A 19,543-nucleotide genomic window follows, 5' to 3' on the forward strand; every position below is an offset into this window, starting at 1 on the left:
TGGGTCTGCAGCCTGGCGGTTAGCTGGGGTCGGTCCACGTCCTGTGCGGGGAGGCCGGCGGGGCCCAGGCCTCCCGGAGAAGGTGAGGGAGGTGGATTTGGGGCGGATGTGTGTTGGGGGAGGGGGTGTGGGGCCAGTGTCTGAACGCACGTCCTGTTGTTTGTGAATCTGGGCCTCGCGGGTGGGCAGCGGCGAAGCTGAGCGAGACGCCTGTGGGTCCCTGGGGAGATTTTAGGTCTTTGGGGCGGTGTTAGCGTTCCAGAGAACTGGTGGCACCTGGGTCTGGCAGGACAAGCTTTCCCAGTGGAGGACGCCGAGGCCGGAGAGTGTAGGTGGCTTGCTCAGGGCCTGGACTACACCCCCCAGTCTTCCCTTTGCTGCCGCCTGACCTGACCTGGGGTGGGAGGAGAGGAAGCGGGGGCGGGGGGGGGGGGGGGCTAAGTGCGGGGGGTCTTATCCTACCGGAGGCGCCGGCACCCGGGACTTGGCGATTCAGGCTGGAAGTGAAAGTGTCAGAGTTGGGAGGTTCCTTAAGTGTCACCGATTTTACTCGTGATAAAATGTAGTGGGCGTCGTTTTCCCAGGGTCATAGAGCGTGTGAGTGGCCCGTGCAGCGACATGCCAGCGACTTTCTAGGAGGTCAAGGTGCCCTGCGTCCTGCTGCACTTTAGCCCTAGTTAACCCCAGGCGACTGAGCTGCTCTGGGAGATCTAGAGTTAAAAGTTAAGTTGCTAACCTTTTCTAGCAAAGGTCAAACTGCCAAAATATCCTTGATTGGAATATGTGCCTGATGTGATTCGAGCAACTTAAAAAATACAGTGTGTGTTCTGCTTGTTTTGTAGCGTTGTCTTACAAAATGGTAGAGGATGAGCTGGCACTGTTGGATAAAAACATCAATGAGTTTTGGAATAAATTCAAAAGCAATGTCAACGACACCTCCTGTCAGATGGTGGGACTAAGGGATAACTACAAGGACATCAGTAAAGCATTTACAGGTACCTAACGTTAGTGTGACATTATGTTGTTCTTTGCTTTTTAGTGTTATTTCAGCTGAATTGAAACATCAATTCCAATTTCTCTTTCAGAAAAGCTGTCTGTGAAATTGAAGGAAGAAGAGCGAATGGTTCAGATGTACTTAGAATATCAAAATCGTATGTGACAATCTGTAGATCTCAGAGTTTTTTTTTATATTAAACATCTTTATGAAATCCCTGATACAAGTAAAACAATGTATGCTGTATGAATGTGTGTGTATGTATGTATATCAAAATAATAAACATTTATATTCATATCCAGCTTAATAAATAGAACATCCCATGTTATACCTTCCTCTTTTCCCACCTTCCAGAGTTAACCTATCAATATTTTGTTTCATGTTGTGGTTTTGAATGTTATATAAAAGGTATTATTTTGTCCCCTTTTTTGATGGTCTTTGGTGGTGAGTTTTATTTCTGTATTTATTTGAAGGGGGAGAGCTGCAAGGATCATGATCATCTGATTTTTTAATTCTTGGTTTTATTTGGTATTTTTTTTAAAAGCATTTTTATCTTTTTGTTTCTATTTTCAAAGACAAATAGGAAAGAATAGATTAGGATTCTTTTCTTTTTGTTCTTTTAAAGATTTTTTTATCATTAGGAAATATTAATTAAAACATACTGTATTAATCTTATGAAAGTCAATACTTCGGTCTATCTTAGGTACGTATTGGAAAACAAAGCGTGTATATTCCAGCTAATACTGTGTGCTTTTTGCAGAGATCTGCAGGCAGAATAAGCTTATTCAAGAAAAAAAAGATAACTTGTTAAAGTTGATTGGTGAAGTAAGTGGCAAAAAGCAGGATTTGGAAGTACTGACTACAAATATCCAGGATCTTAAGGAAGAATATGCTAGGAAGAAGGAAAGTAAGTTTTCAGTTGTACACATGTTTAAACATCAATCTAAATTTCAAAGTGGTGATGGTTCACAACTCTATTTTGCCTTCTCTGCAGTTTATTGCCCAAAATAGATATGCCTGAGGCATAGCAAGGACTCATCTCTGTAAGGCAGCGATTCTCAGCCTGTGGGTCGTGACCCCTTTGGGGGTCGAACGACCCTTTCACAGGGGTCGCCTAAGACCATCGGAAAACACATATATAATTACATATTGTTTTTGTGGTTAATCACTATGCTTTAATTATGTTCAATTTGTAACAATGAAATTGGGGACACCACAACATGAGGAACTGTATTAAAGGGTCGCGGCATTAGGAAGGTTGAGAACCACTGATGTAAGGGGTCTCTGAAAGTAGCTGAGTGGGTTTTATTTTCTGTTTTACTTAAAGGTCCTTTGGATTTCTTATTTAGCCAGAGTAAGAGTGAAGTTGATCAGTGAGTTTAATTAAGTATAGTAGGAGACAGTTTCACAAAACAAGATTTGCTTGGGAGAAGCCATAGTATAATTTAGGTAACAAATTTATGGATCATGCATTCTCTGACAGAAACTATTAAGCAACCTCTTTATGCTGGAAAATTACTTTGTTTAAAAAACTTTTATATTCAAATGAGTGTTTCCTTTGGAGTCTAGTTTGCCCACAAAGTAATCAAATCTCAAATCTCTTGAAAATAGCAAAGTTTGTTTTGTTAATGCTTTTTCTTACAGAATTTGTTTGCTAGCCTACATTATTTTTCTTATCTGCTATTTATTACTTAGGACATAATGTGCGAACTTTAAGAATAATTCTAAACTAGCATGAAATAAAGCTGACTTCTTGTGAGAAATAATTATGTCTAAAAGAATAGAAATATTTTTCCAGTGAAGCAATTTCTTGGCTAACCAGAAAAAAACAAAATAGTATAAAGGAAGTCTATTTCTCTGCCAGCCATGCAAATCTTGGCCTGTTTATTCATGCTACTAAGTGATAAAGTAGAATAAAACATTCCTCTCACTTGTGTATTTTCTCACAGTTTTTCCTTTCATCTTGAGTGAACAGAAGCCCCTTTTGCTAATTGGTAGAGACAGAAACTGAATAAATTTAAGCAGATTCATTTGTCTGGCATCATTTTTATAGTTGTTTCCAAGGTTATTAAATTAATTAAATGAGCACTGAGTATTATTTAAAATATTTGATAGTGTGTCTGTTTTCTTAATCAGCTATTTCCACTGCTAAGAAAACGAGTGAAGAGAGGTTGCAAAGGTTACAGAAGTCTGTAGACATATTTAAAGATCGACTTGGACTAGAAATTCGAAAAATTTATGGTAAGTATATTAATGTCAATACAACAGGAAATTAGGTGTGTTGTTTTTTAAGTAGAGGAGAATTAAAAACATTTTTTTTCAAAGTAAAAATATTTCATGTTTTCAAGTAAAATAATGACTATGTTATTAACTTTTTAGAAAGTAGGGGAAAAACTACAAAATTTTTATCACCATAACCTAAGTATTAATGCCTTGGTTATTTATTATCCAATATTTTAATAAATGTATTTCGGGCATGGTTTGACAACCATGCAAATAATTTTTGTTCTTTGCTCATACTGGTATTGTATGATTAGCATTTCTCCAGTTGTTACATTGGTAAATTTTAAATTGGTATAATAATTCATTCCATTAACATATCATTAGCACGTGTATGGCCTCTAACTTTTGGATTCTGCCTGTTTTTTCGTTTTAGAAGTGCTACGGTGAATGTAGACTACTCCATTTCTTTTGTATAACTTCCGTGGAATTCCCAGAGAGGAATTACTGGTTAAAGCATGTAAATATTCCAATGGCCTTTACATGTATATATGCCAATTTACAGCACTGCTTATTGTGTTGGGAGTCCCCAAGATTACCATCATGTTTGGTGATTTGCCAGAAAGATTTACTGGACTCGGCATATAGTCATAATTTTGATGAAGCACAATGCCTTTTTTTCTTTTGTTATTTGTCATTTTGGTCATATGTAAACTACAATACTTTTAAAAACTAATTTGCAGCACACATTTGGAGATATTGGTTAAGTGAATATAAAGGGTGGGACAAAAGTAGCTTTTGGAAAATAATACAATAATTAATACATAATAATACAAGAATAAACTCTATTTTGTATACCCACAACTACAAACCTATTTTTGCCTCACCCTATATATACTTAAGTGTTTAATGATTGATCAGAGACAAAGATAAGAAAGCACATCTCCATCAAAAGCTTTGGCACTAAAATGTTCTCACATTAAATAACTTAATCTCTTTTCAGGTGATAAATTGCAGTTTATATTCACTAATATTGACCCTAAGCATCCTGATAGCCCATATATGTTTTGCCTGCACCTAAACGAAGCAAGGGACTATGAAGGTATGCCCTCTTCTCTATAACTGGTATTTAAGTTTGCCACCCCAAAATGTTACTTGAATCAGAATATAAAGTAATAGGATGAAATAATAGTCCCACAGCTATTGTTTCCTTTTTCAGTCTTGCTTTTTGGGATATTGTCTTATAAAGGCTGTGACTATAATAGACTTTTGATGGCACCGTGCCACAGTGGCAGAAAAGTCTAAAAGATAAAAGATCACTATATTATGAAATATGAGTTATCCTTTTAGAGAACTCAAAGCAAAGCTATAAAGGATATGACTACCTAAATGTGAATACCATTATAATTTATCCAAGTAGGTGATTTTAAAACCAAATGTAAAATCATTAGACTGGTAATTTTTGTCCCCCCAAAAATCAATTTTACAAAATTATTCCATCCTGAAAAATTCTACACATTGGTAATTTAGCTGAGTTACTGATTCTCTAGCAGGCCAGATGGCTTTTGATTTATGAGGAATATATATGATTGGTAATAGTGTGAACAAGAAGAGAATGGAAGTATATTTATCTCTTTTTTATTCTTCTAATTCCCCTTTGAAAGTGATTAATTTATTGGAACTCAGGAGATGGTTCTCAGCTTTTGGTGCCTGTGTTCACACTAAAGCATTTATAGGAGACACACACTCAGGTGAAGAATTTAGTTGGTTCTCCAATGTGCCCTTGAACCCAGTTCCTGTTCTAATGAAATTTATATTTTAGGACTTGAATTCATGTACAAACATTTGGCTTTTTTCTCTCTAGGTAAATATCTCCTAATCTCATGAGGGCTGAATTTTAAGAAGCAATCCCAGGAAACCTCTTACCTAGCTTTTAAATTTTCTCCAAATTGGATGCCTCTATTGCAGTGGTTCTCAACCTTCTGGTCCTTTAAATACAGTTCCTCATGTTGTGACCCAACAATAAAATTATTTTCGTTGCTACTTCATAACTGTAATGTTGCTACTGTTATGAATCATAATGTAAAGATCTGATATGCAGGTTGGTCTTAGGCAACCCCTGTGAAAGGGTCGTTCCACCGCCAAAGGGGTCGCGACCCACAGGTTGAGAACCGCTGCTCTATTGCTTCATAGTGTCATAGTATTTGATAGTGTGTTAAAATAGATTCTGCAGTTTAATTTTGAACCAACTGGTTTTTCTCTATTCTTTCTCTGCTTGGGCCTTGTTTCCTAAACAATTTCTACCAAAGAGCAGGATCTGATGTGGTTGAATTTCTTCCCCTTGAACAAAGGACAGGGTTGATGGTAGAGAATGCTGGATCGTCCCTTTGCTTTGACTGACCTCTCTGGAGACTTGCTTGCTCCCATATGTACCATCTGGTTCAATGGCATATGAGATCCGTACTGTTACTTGTGATTTGAATATCATTTGTTTAGTACACCCTATAAATGCCACTTTTGGAATAGTGACATTTTCTAATGACCTCCCTCTCATTTGTGAGACTTCATACCCCTCCTCCCTATAATTGTAAGTAATTAAGGGTTGTAATTTTTTTGATTCAGTGGTAAGCTACTAGAAGTCAGGCCAAATTTCTGTAGAGAAAAATGACTTAACAATTTAAACACATACACACACACAACCTGTTAAAAATAGTTTAATTAAAATGTATAGGAAAGATGATGGGAAATGGCATTCTGTTCTTTATCACTAAGCTCTTCAATCCCTTGCCTACCATCTGTTTAAATTTAAAGCAAGATTGTAGTACAGAGATTTGAATATTTAGAGATTAAGCAGAGGAAAGGTTCAAAAGATAGTTAAGATATGAAAATTAGGTGTATCTATCATCCTATGCTCAAATCAGTTCAATAAAATGGGACTAAAATTATGAAAATTAAAATTATGAATCAGATAAAAGCATCTAAATTGGAAAACTCCTCCTCCATAAAAAATCTCATTCAAATTGTCTTTTTTTTCTTCTTCTAGTGTCAGATAGTGCTCCTCATCTTGAATGCCTAGCAGAATTTCAAGAGAACCTAAGGAAGACCAAAAATTTTTCAGCCTTTCTTGCCAATGTTCGGAAAGCTTTTAGTACTATGGTTTATAGTTAATGTATAAATAGTACATAAAATAAAAACTGTTTATTTTTCTCCCCTATTTTGTATCTCTTAAAAAGAATTCTCATTATCATTAGTTTGCCTGTAATCCTTTTGGATTTTTTTTAACATTTCTGTGTGCTGTGTTTCTTTAAAGTATTTAATTAAAATCTTAGGAAACAAAATTTATGAAGTCAAATGTGTTCTTTTTAAAATGAAAGAATATATACATATACAGTTGACTCTTGAACAACATGGGTTTGAATTGCTCATGTCAACTTATATGTGGATTTTTTTTTCAATAAATATATAGTCATCCATCCATACCCCTGGGTTTCACATCTGCAGATTCAACCAAGCATGGCTAAACAGTATTTTCAATCTGTAGTTAGGAATCTGCAAACACAGAAGGTTGACTTAAATTATCCATGGATTTTCAACTGCATGGGGATTGGAGTCCTTATCACTGCAGTTGTTCAAGGATCAATAATATATTTACATATATATTTTTAGATAAAGTTTTATTAATATATATTATATATCATACACATATGTAATAAGTATATGTTTTTTGTATTATTAAAATATGTATTATATATATACCTCTGAAGGTATTGTGGTTGCTTTCCCTCCTTAAAAGATTAGACTCGGGGAGTATTGGTTGTGTTACTGGTAAGTCAGAAATGGAGAACACAGTTTAAATTCTGGGTAAGCACAGGTGCTTTCTTCTTCCTTTCTCCTAAATTGCAGATAGCATGTTTCTTCACCTGACCAGCTGGGAAGCTGGATCAGAGGTGGAAGACCCAGATGGGTAATGTGGAGCCTTACTGAGCAGGACTAGTTTGCCATGTATGAACACAATGGTCAGAGAGTGAAGGAGGGCTGAGAAGAAGGGAGAGATCGGGAAGATGGGAGGAAAAGGTCAGGGTAGGAGTGCAAAAGAATGGACTGAGAGAAGCAGTGGGGAACTGCTTGTTTCTCATTCCCTATTATCAAGATATGGCCCATCCCATACTTTCTTTTGCCAACATGATTACCTAGTAAGTGGCTGAGAAAGAGGAGGAAGACTTTTTTTCTTTTTTTTTTTTTTGTTTTGAGAGAGAGAGAATGTAATGTAGGCCAAAATATTCCTTCTTCCCAGGGCAATGAAGAACCTAAAAGGAAAAGTTACCCTTAGCTATTGCGCTCTCTACAATGGGGAAAGACTTCTCCAGTGAGGTCTCCAACACCACTCATCTTAAAAAACGTATTGGATCAGGAGGGCATATTCCTTTTTTACAGCCAGCTTCTTGAGTGTATGGTTTTCCTCTACTTTCTCCAACAGTGCTCCTTCCAGGTATGTGTGCTGTAGTTTAGTCAATATTCTCAAGATTCGTACAAGTAAGCCAGTGGTTCTCAAAGAGCAAACTTGCATCAGAATCACCTGGAGTCTCTGATTGAGTGTGAAGTGGTGGCTAATACTTTGCATTTCCAACATAGTACAAGGTTATACGGGCACTGCTGTCCAGGTGAAAATTTGGCTCAGCCCTGACCAGTGTGACTCAATTGTTTGGTACACATTGTCCTGTGCACCAAGGGGTTGCCGGTTCAATTCCTGGTCAGAGCACATGCCTAGGTTGCAACCCCCAGTTGGGGATGTGCAGGAGGCAGCTTATAGATGTTGTTTTCTCACATTGATGTTTCTCTGTCCCTCCCTTGTTCTCTTTCTCTCTCTCCCTCAAAATCAATTATGTATATAATTTGGCTCTACTTGACAACCACTGGAGTAAGCACTTACCCCCAATGTCCAGAGAACTCAATTTACAAGCCAGTTGAAACAGATCAGTAACACATTTGCCACCTCATATAACTGGCCACCTGGCCCCCATCCCTGCTATGCACTCCCTGGTGGGACTCCTTTGTTGTCCCCAGATCTCTATCATAAGACCCGAGCCTTAGGACCAAGGTCTTTCTTGAGAGTTCAATTTGCTCTTCAGTTGGCTTCTCCTATCACATAGTTCCTTTGAGAAAGAGTTTTTCTCTCTAATTCTGTGAGTCTATTTACTCCCACGTCAGCTCAAAGCTCCTTTTCTCAACATTCCCGTGACTCCTGATCAGGTTAGTATCCACTTGGCTGGGCAGATTTCCCTGCTGCAGGCACCTACATCACTTAGTTTCCCTGAGCTGAGCTCCCATCTGCATACGCATGACCTGCATTCTCTAGCCCGCTGATTTCTCACTCCTGTTCCTTGTTGCTGCTCAGCCAGAGGAAGGCAGAGACTCAGACCCTATCCCCCCAACCCTTTTCAGGATCACAACATACAGGAAACTCTGACACTCCATCCAAGTAGTTCTATCCCTGTAGCTGCATTCTCTACAAAAGGTTCCTGCTCTTCTCTGCTTGTCCCCACACCTTGATTCAACCTTCTCATGCCATACGTCTCCAGATCACTTTCCCAAGATTATACATTCTGTTCTTCCTGTGTAACATAGTAAGTGACTATAGAGCATATTATTTTGATTCTAATGTGCTTCTCTTGCTCCAAATCAGGCTGATTACCCGACAAAGCCATTTTGGGAAAGGAGGGCTTTTCTCTTGGAGGGGGGAAGAAAGCTAGACTATGCTCAAATAATTATCAGTGAAAGCCTTATAATACAATAAAATTTACTTTAGCCCAAATTGCATATTATATTACTTTCTGATGAATTAGAATGGATTATAATATTCATTATAAGTATTAGTATGGGTAATTGAAAATGAAAAAAGTGAAATTAATAATCTTCTGGTTGATAGTGTGATGGATATGTTAGCCTTTACTAGAAAGGAGATAGATTAGAATAATGCTTTCGGTGAAAATCTGGCTCAGACCTCTCAACTCCCTATATTTCCGGTTGTCAATGTCACTAAAAACTTCCTGACCTATGAAACTGCTTAGAGGAGTATAATTATGAAAGCCTAATAAGAGTTTAAAAATATTAAAAAATTTTTATTCTATATAGAAACCTTGGACTCATAATTAATCTTCACAATATATACTTAATTTTTACCAGAATCGAAGGGTACCATCCCCATCAGTCCAATCAGAAAATTCTTGCCTTCCTAAAAAGATCTTAAAGATAAAAATTGTTATGCCCAACTATATTTGTATTTCATCTAGTTTAAGACTATAGCATTTCTTTGAAGTTTAATAATTACATATCACAGCTGCAAAAAGAATATGTGGTAACATTTCAAAACAGGAAAACCATTTATGTTTCTATAAAGTAAAACTGATTTATGAAGAGGAATCTCTTTCTTTGAAAAGTACTTTCAAAGAGTTTCAGGGTCCAACCACCATTATCATCACTTTCTCTATACAAACGATTCAGTGTAGGCTGCAGTCAATTGCTACATAATTTTTTATCCATCAAGGCTAATGGAAAGAAGTAAGATGAAAAGGAAATATAAGTTAAAAATCTCCGTTCATGGTCTAATGGCCTATTATTCAGCCCACTTTCTACATGCAGAAAGCTATCGTTAACACACCATTAAGGATGACATTAAAACTTCTGATCCATTCTTCTAGGCTTTAAGTTATGCCTCACATAACAAATTTTACTTGAGCTCCTTCAGGTCTGATATCTGTATCTATAAATATCTCTATGTATTAGTTATATCCTATAGGAGTGTAATATGCCCAGTATAAAAATATATGTACCTTGCTTTGAAAAATTCCTTCTTGAAAATATAAAATCTGAATTAAAAAAAAAGGTAGGGGACAGGGGAGAAATGGAATGGATTTTACTTACTCCTTCAGTGCAGACTGTATTTTGCACAAATGGAGAGATACCCAGATGTCTCTATCAACACCATGACTTTTCATTGAATGGAGTGTGTGATCTCCAGGCTGACTTAGGCCATTTTCTGAAAGATGCAGCTGTACCACTTCTCTCCATTCTAAATTGTTACCCTCGAGAAGTTGGGGTCTACCTCTCTCATTCCCAACCTTTTCCCATTATATAGTATTTAAGAAAGCAACATAGATCTCCTTTTCTCCAAATATTCCATTTGTTAGTGAATGTTGATTTCTCAAACCTTCCATCCAAACTGGAGACTCATTAGCATTTAAAGTACCTTTCATTAGGAAGTTGCATAGGGTATTCCTTTCATAATGACCCCGCTGGGAAGTATAGAATTCCTGCTTTCTAAATTGGCATATGAAGTTTCCAAACAGACAAGGAGGCACAAGGTATCAGGCAGTCTCCTTCCTAACCCTTTCCCATCTGCCTTGCTCTTGTTCTCAGATCCCCATCCACCTCTGGCTCACACTTGATCTCACTCTAAGAGCAGTTCTGGTTGTGGGAAGAAGGTATGTAAGAAGCTGCTACCTCGGAACGTCATCGGCTCAGGATGGAACTTCACCTAGTATGCAGACCTCTTATCTACCACCCCCACTTGTGATCACTCAGACTCTTGACCTCAGTTTCTGACCCTTTATTCTAGTCTCCCAACTTGGGTCTATTTCTCTTGTGTCTTGTCTGCCCGTCCTTTGCTGAGCTCTTCTTCTTGGGCTTATTCTGTTTTTCTCATCTCCCAGGCTCTGTTTGACCCTCTGTAGGCCTACTATGGCCTGTTGCCACTCAAGTCCAGAGGAAACAGACATCTGAGTCCTAGGACCTGTTGTGCTCTCAGAAAACGATGTGACTTCATGCAAGCGGCTAAACCCACCTTGGAGTCTGTCTGTGACACCAGGGGTTGCATTGGATCATCTCCAGGGTCTCTAAGATTTCAAAAACTAGGAGCCATGGGCTTCTTCCCTGCCTCCCTTCACCCTTCCACCTTCTGACTTTGTTTCAAAAAATAACCAAGAGTACAAAGCACTGTGACCCGCAGGTAGGACTCCATCACCCAGTTGGAATGATAAACTTGGGAAAATCACAGCATTTATCTTTATTTGCATTACAGTGTACAGTTTACAGTGTGTGTGAGGCAGTGTGCTGAGAATCTTGTTTCATGCCTGTGTACCCAGCATCTGAAGGGAGCTCCTGCACGTAAGCAGCAGGAAAGTGGCCTTTTTTCCCATTTAAAGATCCAAACCACCATCCTTCTTCTTGTTTCCTGTGAATAGTCACAATGTCACCTGTGAAAATGCACATTTAGTTAGACAAATGGGTCTTTGCAATTTGAGCACATACCTGAGCCCGATTGGTGAGACAGTTTTTGGGAGACCTTGCTTTCAAGGAGATACCAGATAGCATTGGTTTCTGCAGGTGATTCAGATGAAGCAAACTTTATTAACCACCTCTGGATGAAGCAGGCATAACGCAGAGCATATTAAAAAGAGTAAGATAATGGACAGCTAAGTTATGGCATAATATATTTTGATTAAAAACAGAATGACGCCCTAGCCGGTTTGGATCAGTGGTTAGAGTGTGGGCCTGCGGACTGAAGGGTCCCAAGTTTGATTCCGGTCAAGGACACATGCCTGGATTGCAAGCTTGATCCCCAGTAGGGGGCGTGCAGAAGGCAACCGATCAATGATTCTCTCTCATCATTGATGTTTCTATCTATCTATCCCTCTCCCTTCCTCTCTGAAAGCAATAATATATATATGTTTAAAAAACAAACAAAACAGAATCACATTGGAACGTGCATCTTCATGTTGTGTTGGCTGGCTCACTTTGAATATAGCTGATGGGTGGTCACCAAACCCTTTCTTGGTGTCTGTGCTTTAATGGTTTCTCATGTTGGTGTCTGCAGTTGTTTGGTATATTGACTACTATGTCTTTGCTACCAGACTTTTCTTTAGATTAAGGCAGCCTCTCTCCATTAAATGTGACAGCTTCACAGTCCAATGTTTCACTTAATAGCTTTGCACAGAAATATAACTCCTCATTCCAAACTTAGGTAGCTTTAATAAAATATCAATTTGAAGACAATACTTTTTTAAAGCTATGATTCAAATAAATAGAATTCCTCAGAAACACATGGTTCTTCTCGAATTCTCTATTTTAAAAAATGCTCTTCTGATATTAGTAACCCTGAAGTTTAACCTGATGCCCAAATCCTCTGGCTCTCCTTGCCTTTTGAGAGAGTCCCTTCTCTACAGCTGCCTCCTGCCCACTTCCTTCAGGATCCCAAAGCTACTTTAGCATGAGTATCATTTTAAGGCAGCGGTTCTCAACCTGTGGGTCGCGACCCCTTTGGGGGTCGAATGACCTTTTCACAGGGGTCGCCTAAGACCATCGGAAAACACATATATAATTACATATTGTTTTTGTGATTAATCACTATGCTTTATGTTCAATTTGTAACAATGAAAATACATCCTGCATATCAGATATTTACATTACTATTCAGTAGCAAAATTACAGTTATGAAGTAGCAACGAAAATAATTTTATGATTGGGGGTCACCACAACATCAGGAACTGTATTAAAGGGTCTCGGCATTAGAAAGGTTGAGAACCACTGTTCTAAGGTAATATGTTTAGTCCTTCTTTCTTTCATTCTGTTCCCCAGTCATTTTCTTTTTAAAACAAAGAAGACTGGTAACCCCTCTTCTGTCTCTCCTCAGTCATAAATTACTATTAATTCTTATAGAAAATCATTTTCAGCCTAAGTTCTCAGGTCAGCAGATTGACAAAATCCATTAACAGAAATTTAAAGGGATAATTTAAAATCCTACTGCCACTTTCCCTGAGCCCCTCATTCCATTTATAGATCTCACTTAGGATATGATATATAAGGATAGGCTTTGCAACCAAGGAAGAACTGAAGACAAACAAGATGATCTATTTATTGTGTAACTACCTAACTCAAACTCAGTACCCTGGGTTCTAGACAGCATCTGGGAAATGGCTTTTTATGTATATGAAAAATGGGAATAGTGCATTTCATTTACATACTTACTGCCATAGGTACCCTCAGGATGACATGGTGAATAATGAAGCGACTTCTACAACACTTAAAACTTTTAAAAATAAAGGCAACATTGACTTAAGAAGACTGGAAGAGAAGGTCTACTTTCTATTTCCTGTTTTGTTTTGTTTTGTTTCTTTACTCATTTCTGTGGTAGAAGAAAGAGTAATTGCCTGGAAAAATCTGATTGGCAAAATGAAAAGGAAGCTCCCACTAATCAATAGCCAATATGTGGTGTCCCTATTGTTTGGCTGCAAAAATCCATCTTGATTTTCCCTTGGCCCTGGGTGCCACGTCCTGCTCACGGATAAAAGCTTTTACCTACGACACACTGACCTTTCCCTCACCAACTGTTTCTTTTCCAGGCCCCTGCTTTAGCTTTCACATCCCAATGTGGTCACTAACTGGACACACCAAGAAAGCTGAGGCTGGCGACGTTTTCTTCTTTAACAATGTTGTGGTCGATATAAGCCATTATGTAATACCTTTCCATGTGAAATAAAAATCTGTGACACAAAGAAGGGGCTTGCTTCCTGAGATTGGTCACAGAACACTTTCCTGAGAGATAAGTGGGAGAAATATGAAGCTGGGGGTCCTTTGCCGTGGGTTCTAGAACTTGCTCTGACACTCAGCCATGAGAGGAATCACTCCACATTCCTTCATGGTTAGCTTTTAGAAAAGGTGGGACCCCTCTCTAATGACTTTCCATGACTGCCGTCCTACCCCCATGTGCACTGTGAGTAAGCATGACTGAGTCTCTACGTTCAAACCCTGCACCGCCACTGCCTGTGACTTTAGCCAAGTACTTACCCTTTCTATGCCTCCATCTCTTCAGCAATAAAATGGGAATAAATAACAATAACCACTTCAAAGGGTTTTATGAATATTAAGTTGGACAGTGGGCTTGCAATAACTGAACAGATGTTAGCTATTTCTTTTATGTATTTTATCTTTATCTTCTAAGAAAGGTGATTGTAAACCTGAACTGAGTTGACATGGTGGTATTCTTTATGGCTACTGTACTAAGTCAGAAGTTTTATTCAAATTAAGGATTTCAGCAGGGGAAGGAATTAAACATTTGAGAATGATTCTTACCTACTTCCAAATCCAATTCATCATCTTGCCTGGCTTGAAAAGAATATAAGGCTTTGCAAAGAATGTTGCCATGCTGGGCCACACCGGAGGCTGAAAGTTGGATCAAGTTATAATTACCAATGCTGTGTCAGTAAGCAAGAGGAAGAGGATAGGGAGCTCTGGTTATTTAGCAGTGTGGTGCAGAGCTTAAATAGATCGAAGTCTTCTCAAAAGAAAAGTTTATAATTTTATAAACTATTTATTCCTTGATTCAGTAACTGTTTATGATATACCAGGGGTAGGCAACCCCTGGCACGCGCGCCAAACATGGCACGCCAGTAACTTTTGCTGGCATGTGAAACCCTCTCTTATAATCTTCCATTTACAATTGTGAATCTTTATTCTCAGTGATGAATTTTGTTAAGTCTCATAATAGAAGTAGCCTGACCAATGAAAGTAGTAGCTCGTGCATATCTCTGAAGGTCACGAAATATAAACCTGATGTAAAATCTCTGTCATCAGTGATGCAGCAGCAAAAGTCCCACTGATAATATCAAACGGAGTCATAAAGTTTTCTGTCGGACTATCAGTGTACATGTATACATTAAAAAAATAAATGTATTTTTCATCATCATATACTGTGTTTTTGTCGCTTGAATGAATTTTATTATTTCTTCAAGGTTCTTCACATACATACACCTTAAGAGATATCAAGGAGGTGTAACATGTTCTCAAAAAATTAGGGTTGGCACGCAGAAGAATTTTGAGTCAGAGATTTTGCTAGTTTTGGCACGCACTCACAAAAAGGTTGCCCACCCTTGTGATATACCTATTAAGCATGTCAAATTTGCAGCCTGTGATGCAGCCCACAACTAATATTTTTGTGACCCAGCCAATATAACAGTATGTAAGAAACCTTTTAATAAAAATTTCATAACTTAATTTTTACAATATCCTGTTGTACATAATTATTAATAACGAACTACAACGTTCGCTAATGACTGATTACTATAATCGTGTTGCACTCACTTCCCTTATGTGCCTTACGCGCAGGCGCACCATTTCTCTCCACTAATACTAGCAGCACATATTTTAGCAGCCAATTTCCACATCATTAGTCTTGGGCTGACTTGTTTGGTGTGTGCAACAGGAAATATTTCGCTTTCGGAGAACAAGAAAAATAGGTTTATTTGCATTACGCTTATTAATTTGTGCAGTTTTTCAGTGTCTGGTAAGTTAATGTTCAAGAAAATATAGTAATTTTTATTTAAATGTTCTATTATTTTATATTAATGATTACTCATTTATTTCAGCCCTTTGTATTCAGCATGTCTCTATCGAAATAAACCTATGTTTCTATGAAAATTGAAGCTTTGTTTTTTTTGTGGCCCACATGAACTTAAACCTTGTTCATTGGGCCCGTGTTAGCCTTTGAATTTGACATGCTTGCTGTACATGGATTGTATATGTTATATAATCAACAATTACATCATAATATAGAAGATAAGTCTGGAGAAAAGAATTATTTTAATAATAATCATAAAGATGATAATTTAAAATTATTTGCTTTCCACATGAACTTAATCAATAGCAGTTGGCTGATATGTGTGGTATGCATGCTTTGCTGTATGCATGTATTGGAAGACATACACAAGTTTTGTCATTCAGGTATAGATAGGGGACACTTTGACCATGTGCTTCTTATCATCATCCCTGTTTTTTAAACAATGCCACAGTGAGTCTCTAATATACATGTGGACCATAATGTCCTGGGTTTTATTGAAACTTTTTTTTTTTTTACTTTTGACCAATTTCTAATCAAGAAACTAGAGAGTCAAGGTTATGGTGAGTATAGCTGAACTATGAGGGACAACAATGTGCATGCATTGAAAGGTAAACACCAAAAGGCAGTAGGGTGTGGATGGACAAGTGACTCAAGTCAGGTAGCTGAATAAATGGGGTAAGCAGGCCCTGGGATCAGCATGCTTCTCACATGGAGGTTTGGAGGAGGCTCTGGAGACAGTTCCCCAAGCTCCTCCCAATGGCTTAGGGGTGACCGTGTGCACTGTAAATTGCAGGCTGTCTGAATCACATGCAACCAGTCACCTCATAAAATTCTTTTCCCAACCCTCCATTCTTCTTGGCTCCTTCACACTTTTTGGATTACATTTGCACAGAAAGCTACACATTCTAACAAATTAATCAGTCTTAATTTAAATGTAGATTTCTTTGAGCTGATATATATCAATGTGGCCAAAAAAAAAAAAGTAAATATAGCAATGTGCTTTTCTGATAGGATTTGGCCCAAAATTATTCCGGGCATGGGATTACCTGCACATGAAGAACTTGGATTGCTCTGCCCACCAGAAGATGTCCTTCTTACAACAGTCTGTAATCTCTTCATCAGAAAAGGCCGAGATATTCTTACATAACTATGGGTCTGCTGCTGTTCAAATAAATATTTTTGAAAACAGTTATTTTTAATAACCCAAGTAATCATGAAATATAATTCTTCTGTAGCTGTTTTCCTTAGGAATTTGTTTTGTAATTTTTTGGAGGAGGGTATAAATAAAGCATTAACTACATTCCTAAACTCTTATATAGAGCTTTCTCGTATCTAAAGCCTTAATATTTTCAGAATTAGACAATTAGCATATTGCAATTCTGACCTGTACATAGGCAAAATAATAAAATTCAACTTTAATTGGCTTTAATACAAATGAATTACATGGCTCTGTCTAAATGATTTAGACCATTTTCTTTCTCTTTCTTTCTCCCTTCCTTCTTTCCTTCCTCCCTCCCTTCCTCCCTCCCTTCCTTCCTTCCTTCCTTCCTTCCTTCCTTCCTTCCTTCCTTCCTTCCTTCCTTCCTTTTTTGATTGAGACCATTTTCCAGCTCTTGAGTCTCTTAGAAAGAAATTTGTCCCTTTATAACAAGATGGTTATAGCACCACTTCTGATAGGCAATGGAAAAAAGCTACAAGCAGTAGTTAATCCATGCATATTCACTATTCACCACCAATTCCTAGAGAGGGTAACACTGGGAAAATACATGTATATGATTTTTAAAAATTGTGCTCATGCATTTTCTACGTTATGTGGTATAATAAATGGATGAGACTAATGCATATCATAAACCTTATGATTCAGATCTGTATGAATATAAAATTTCAATTTAATAAAAAGTTTACTATAAAAGCACAAAGGATAAAATTAAGGTATGAGTAGGAAGAAGAAAGAATCCAAAGGGTTTTTAACTCTCCGTGTTTAATATACAAAGAATGTATTCAGCTGTGTTTAGCTCTTGTTACTCCTCTCAAAGGAATGAAACTAAATTTATTTTAAAATTCTGCAGTTGAGATTTAGGGCATGTGGCATACATAATTCATTACAGCTTTTTTGCTCTGATGCTACTTTAAACCACTTCACCCAATAAGCCTAGTCAAGAAATTATAACCAATCTCTTAAATTTTTACCTTTTCTTTCCGCTTGAAGATGGAGTTACTACAAGGATGGCTGGGTTGAGGTCTTTGTTCAAGTTCTGCTAACACTGATGACAGTTTATAGGCGTTTGCTTGCATCAGGTCTAGTTTCAAAATGGTCTGTGGATACATCATTTGGCCTTGTGAGTAAGTTTCTAGAAAATGAGGCACAACTGCATGGGTAAAAGTATATCAGGATAACTTCCAAAATGACAAAGAAATCTAAAAAGTTACACATTCAACTCATATGCAGATATACACAGAAAATGCTGAGCGAAACAATGGACCCTTTTCCTAGAGCAGTGGTTGGCAAACTGCAGCTCACCAGCCACATGCGGCTCTTTGGCCCCTTGAGTGTGGCTCTTTCACAAAATACCACGTGCGGCGCATGTACAGTGTGATTGAAACTTCGTGGCCCATGCGCAGAAGTTGGTATTTTGTGGAAGAGTCACACTCAAGGGGCCAAAGAGCCGCATGTGGCTCGTGAGCCGCAGTTTGCTGACCACTGTCCTAGAGGAAAGCCTTAGTTGTTGAGTGTGTCTTATTCTGGACTCGTGTGAACAGAGTAAACCAGAAACCTTGATAGACTATTACTCAGTATTTTGTAGCAATCAATAGGCTTTACCCAATTTTCTGCTGAGGAATGAGAGAAGGAATAATAAGTGTTGACTGAGAAGGTAGGCTTTTGGGAGGCCTTGAGGAAAGGCAATTGAGGCATCGGCGCTCCACACTGTGAATAGGATTGTACTCATATCAGTAGAATCAAACCAAAATGATGGGAGGCAGGGCTTATTTATTATTTTGGTTGATGTTCATTGTTTTTCTTGAAGAGGTAAGGCCTTATATTACACAGAAAGTTCACAGTAACACTTCTCAAAACTAGAAACAATATTTTAATTATAAAAATAAGGACTGAAGCTTAAGATACACTCTTAGGCTCTTCCTGTTCTCTACTTGACTTTGAACTGTAAACTTTATAATGACTTCTTTGTCAGGCTGTGTCCAATCAGGGTAAATAAAAAAACAAAACAAAACAGAATCCAAGTATTAGAAGGGGCCTGCTTATCCAATCTCCTCCCCACCATCACCTCTCCCTTTCCCATATGTCCAGCATGGGGATTCCTAACACTAAAATCCCTGCCAGACACCTCCAATTGATGAGAAAGGTCTCTAATTCTTGAAACAATCCACTGCATTGAAAACCCTTTGAGGTAGGTACCAATACCCCCATTTTACAGATGCAAAAACTAAAGTTACCCCCATACCGTCTACCATTAGGCCTACTCTGCCTCTGAGAGCATCACAGAGCAAGTCTCCTTCCCATATCCGAAGTCAATACCTACAACAGTTTTTCAGAAAACATGCCTTACCAACATTTTTGCTTCAAATATGGCACTTCAAGGACAAAAAAACAGTGGATTAGGAAGAATTTAAATGAAACAGAGCGTCCTAGTGCAAAAAAACTTCCCTAGGTAACACAAAATCTACCAATATCACGAGTTTCCCTCCAACAGATGCAGAGGTGTGTAATGAAATAACGGGTATTTGGTACCCACTATTCGAAGGCTTGCATTTGTTCCTTCACTAGATCACAAACACTGTGAATTTAGGGGTCAGCTTCCATCCTTCCTCACATCCTCCACTGTGTGAATCAGTCCAGTCAATACCTACAACAGTTTCTGATCCTAATACATGTTCTATGCTGGTAACAAGAATGACAAATTTCTGTGCAGGAACAACCA

At 38.0% G+C, this 19,543-nt stretch overlaps 2 protein-coding genes across 6 annotated transcripts in view; one reads left to right on the forward strand and one right to left on the reverse strand.

Annotated features, from left to right (window-relative positions):
* Nucleotides 1–13,324, forward strand: SPC25 (SPC25 component of NDC80 kinetochore complex). Of its 3 annotated transcripts, none has more exons than XM_070422808.1 (7): nucleotides 1–82; nucleotides 843–995; nucleotides 1,086–1,151; nucleotides 1,755–1,901; nucleotides 3,131–3,235; nucleotides 4,218–4,316; nucleotides 13,246–13,324. In XM_070422808.1, exons 2-7 carry the CDS (start codon nucleotides 857–859, stop codon nucleotides 13,266–13,268), a joined length of 579 nt encoding a protein of 192 aa, XP_070278909.1. In that variant the 5' UTR covers nucleotides 1–82; nucleotides 843–856; the 3' UTR covers nucleotides 13,269–13,324. The 3 variants fall into 3 exon arrangements, with proteins under 3 accessions (XP_070278909.1, XP_070278907.1, XP_070278908.1); XM_070422806.1 differs by lacking the exon at nucleotides 13,246–13,324 and adding an exon at nucleotides 6,258–6,529; XM_070422807.1 differs by lacking the exons at nucleotides 1–82; nucleotides 13,246–13,324 and adding exons at nucleotides 686–722; nucleotides 6,258–6,529.
* Nucleotides 11,258–19,543, reverse strand: part of NOSTRIN (nitric oxide synthase trafficking) — a 52,579-nt gene continuing 44,293 nt past the window's right edge. Inside the window, exons 13-16 of one of the 3 annotated variants that reach the window (XM_070422804.1) lie at nucleotides 17,796–17,921; nucleotides 16,652–16,763; nucleotides 14,342–14,431; nucleotides 11,258–11,466 (exon numbers count right to left, since the gene is read on the reverse strand). In XM_070422804.1, coding sequence (XP_070278905.1) covers nucleotides 11,300–11,466; nucleotides 14,342–14,431; nucleotides 16,652–16,763; nucleotides 17,796–17,921 — 495 coding nt within the window. In that variant the 3' untranslated portion in view covers nucleotides 11,258–11,299. Of the gene's footprint in view, nucleotides 11,467–14,341; nucleotides 14,432–16,651; nucleotides 16,767–17,795; nucleotides 17,922–19,543 lie in introns of all 3 variants that reach the window. The other 2 variants (XM_070422803.1, XM_070422805.1) reach the window with 2 other exon arrangements.

Source organism: Myotis yumanensis, unplaced genomic scaffold (genome assembly GCF_028538775.1).
Source record: "Myotis yumanensis isolate MYYU_CA2020_CCGP unplaced genomic scaffold, mMyoYum1.0.hap1 SCAF_8, whole genome shotgun sequence".
NCBI classification, from domain to species: Eukaryota; Metazoa; Chordata; class Mammalia; order Chiroptera; family Vespertilionidae; genus Myotis; species Myotis yumanensis.

Excerpts from the sequence above, each read along its gene's own strand:
- SPC25 (XM_070422806.1), top strand. The coding sequence starts at position 857 with ATGGTAGAGGATGAGCTGGCACTGTTGGATAAAAACATCAATGAGTTT. Across the intron at positions 1,152-1,754 it reads GTACTTAGAATATCAAAATC|AGATCTGCAGGCAGAATAAG; the intron begins GTATGTGACAAT and ends TGCTTTTTGCAG. Across the intron at positions 4,317-6,257 it reads CGAAGCAAGGGACTATGAAG|TGTCAGATAGTGCTCCTCAT; the intron begins GTATGCCCTCTT and ends TTCTTCTTCTAG.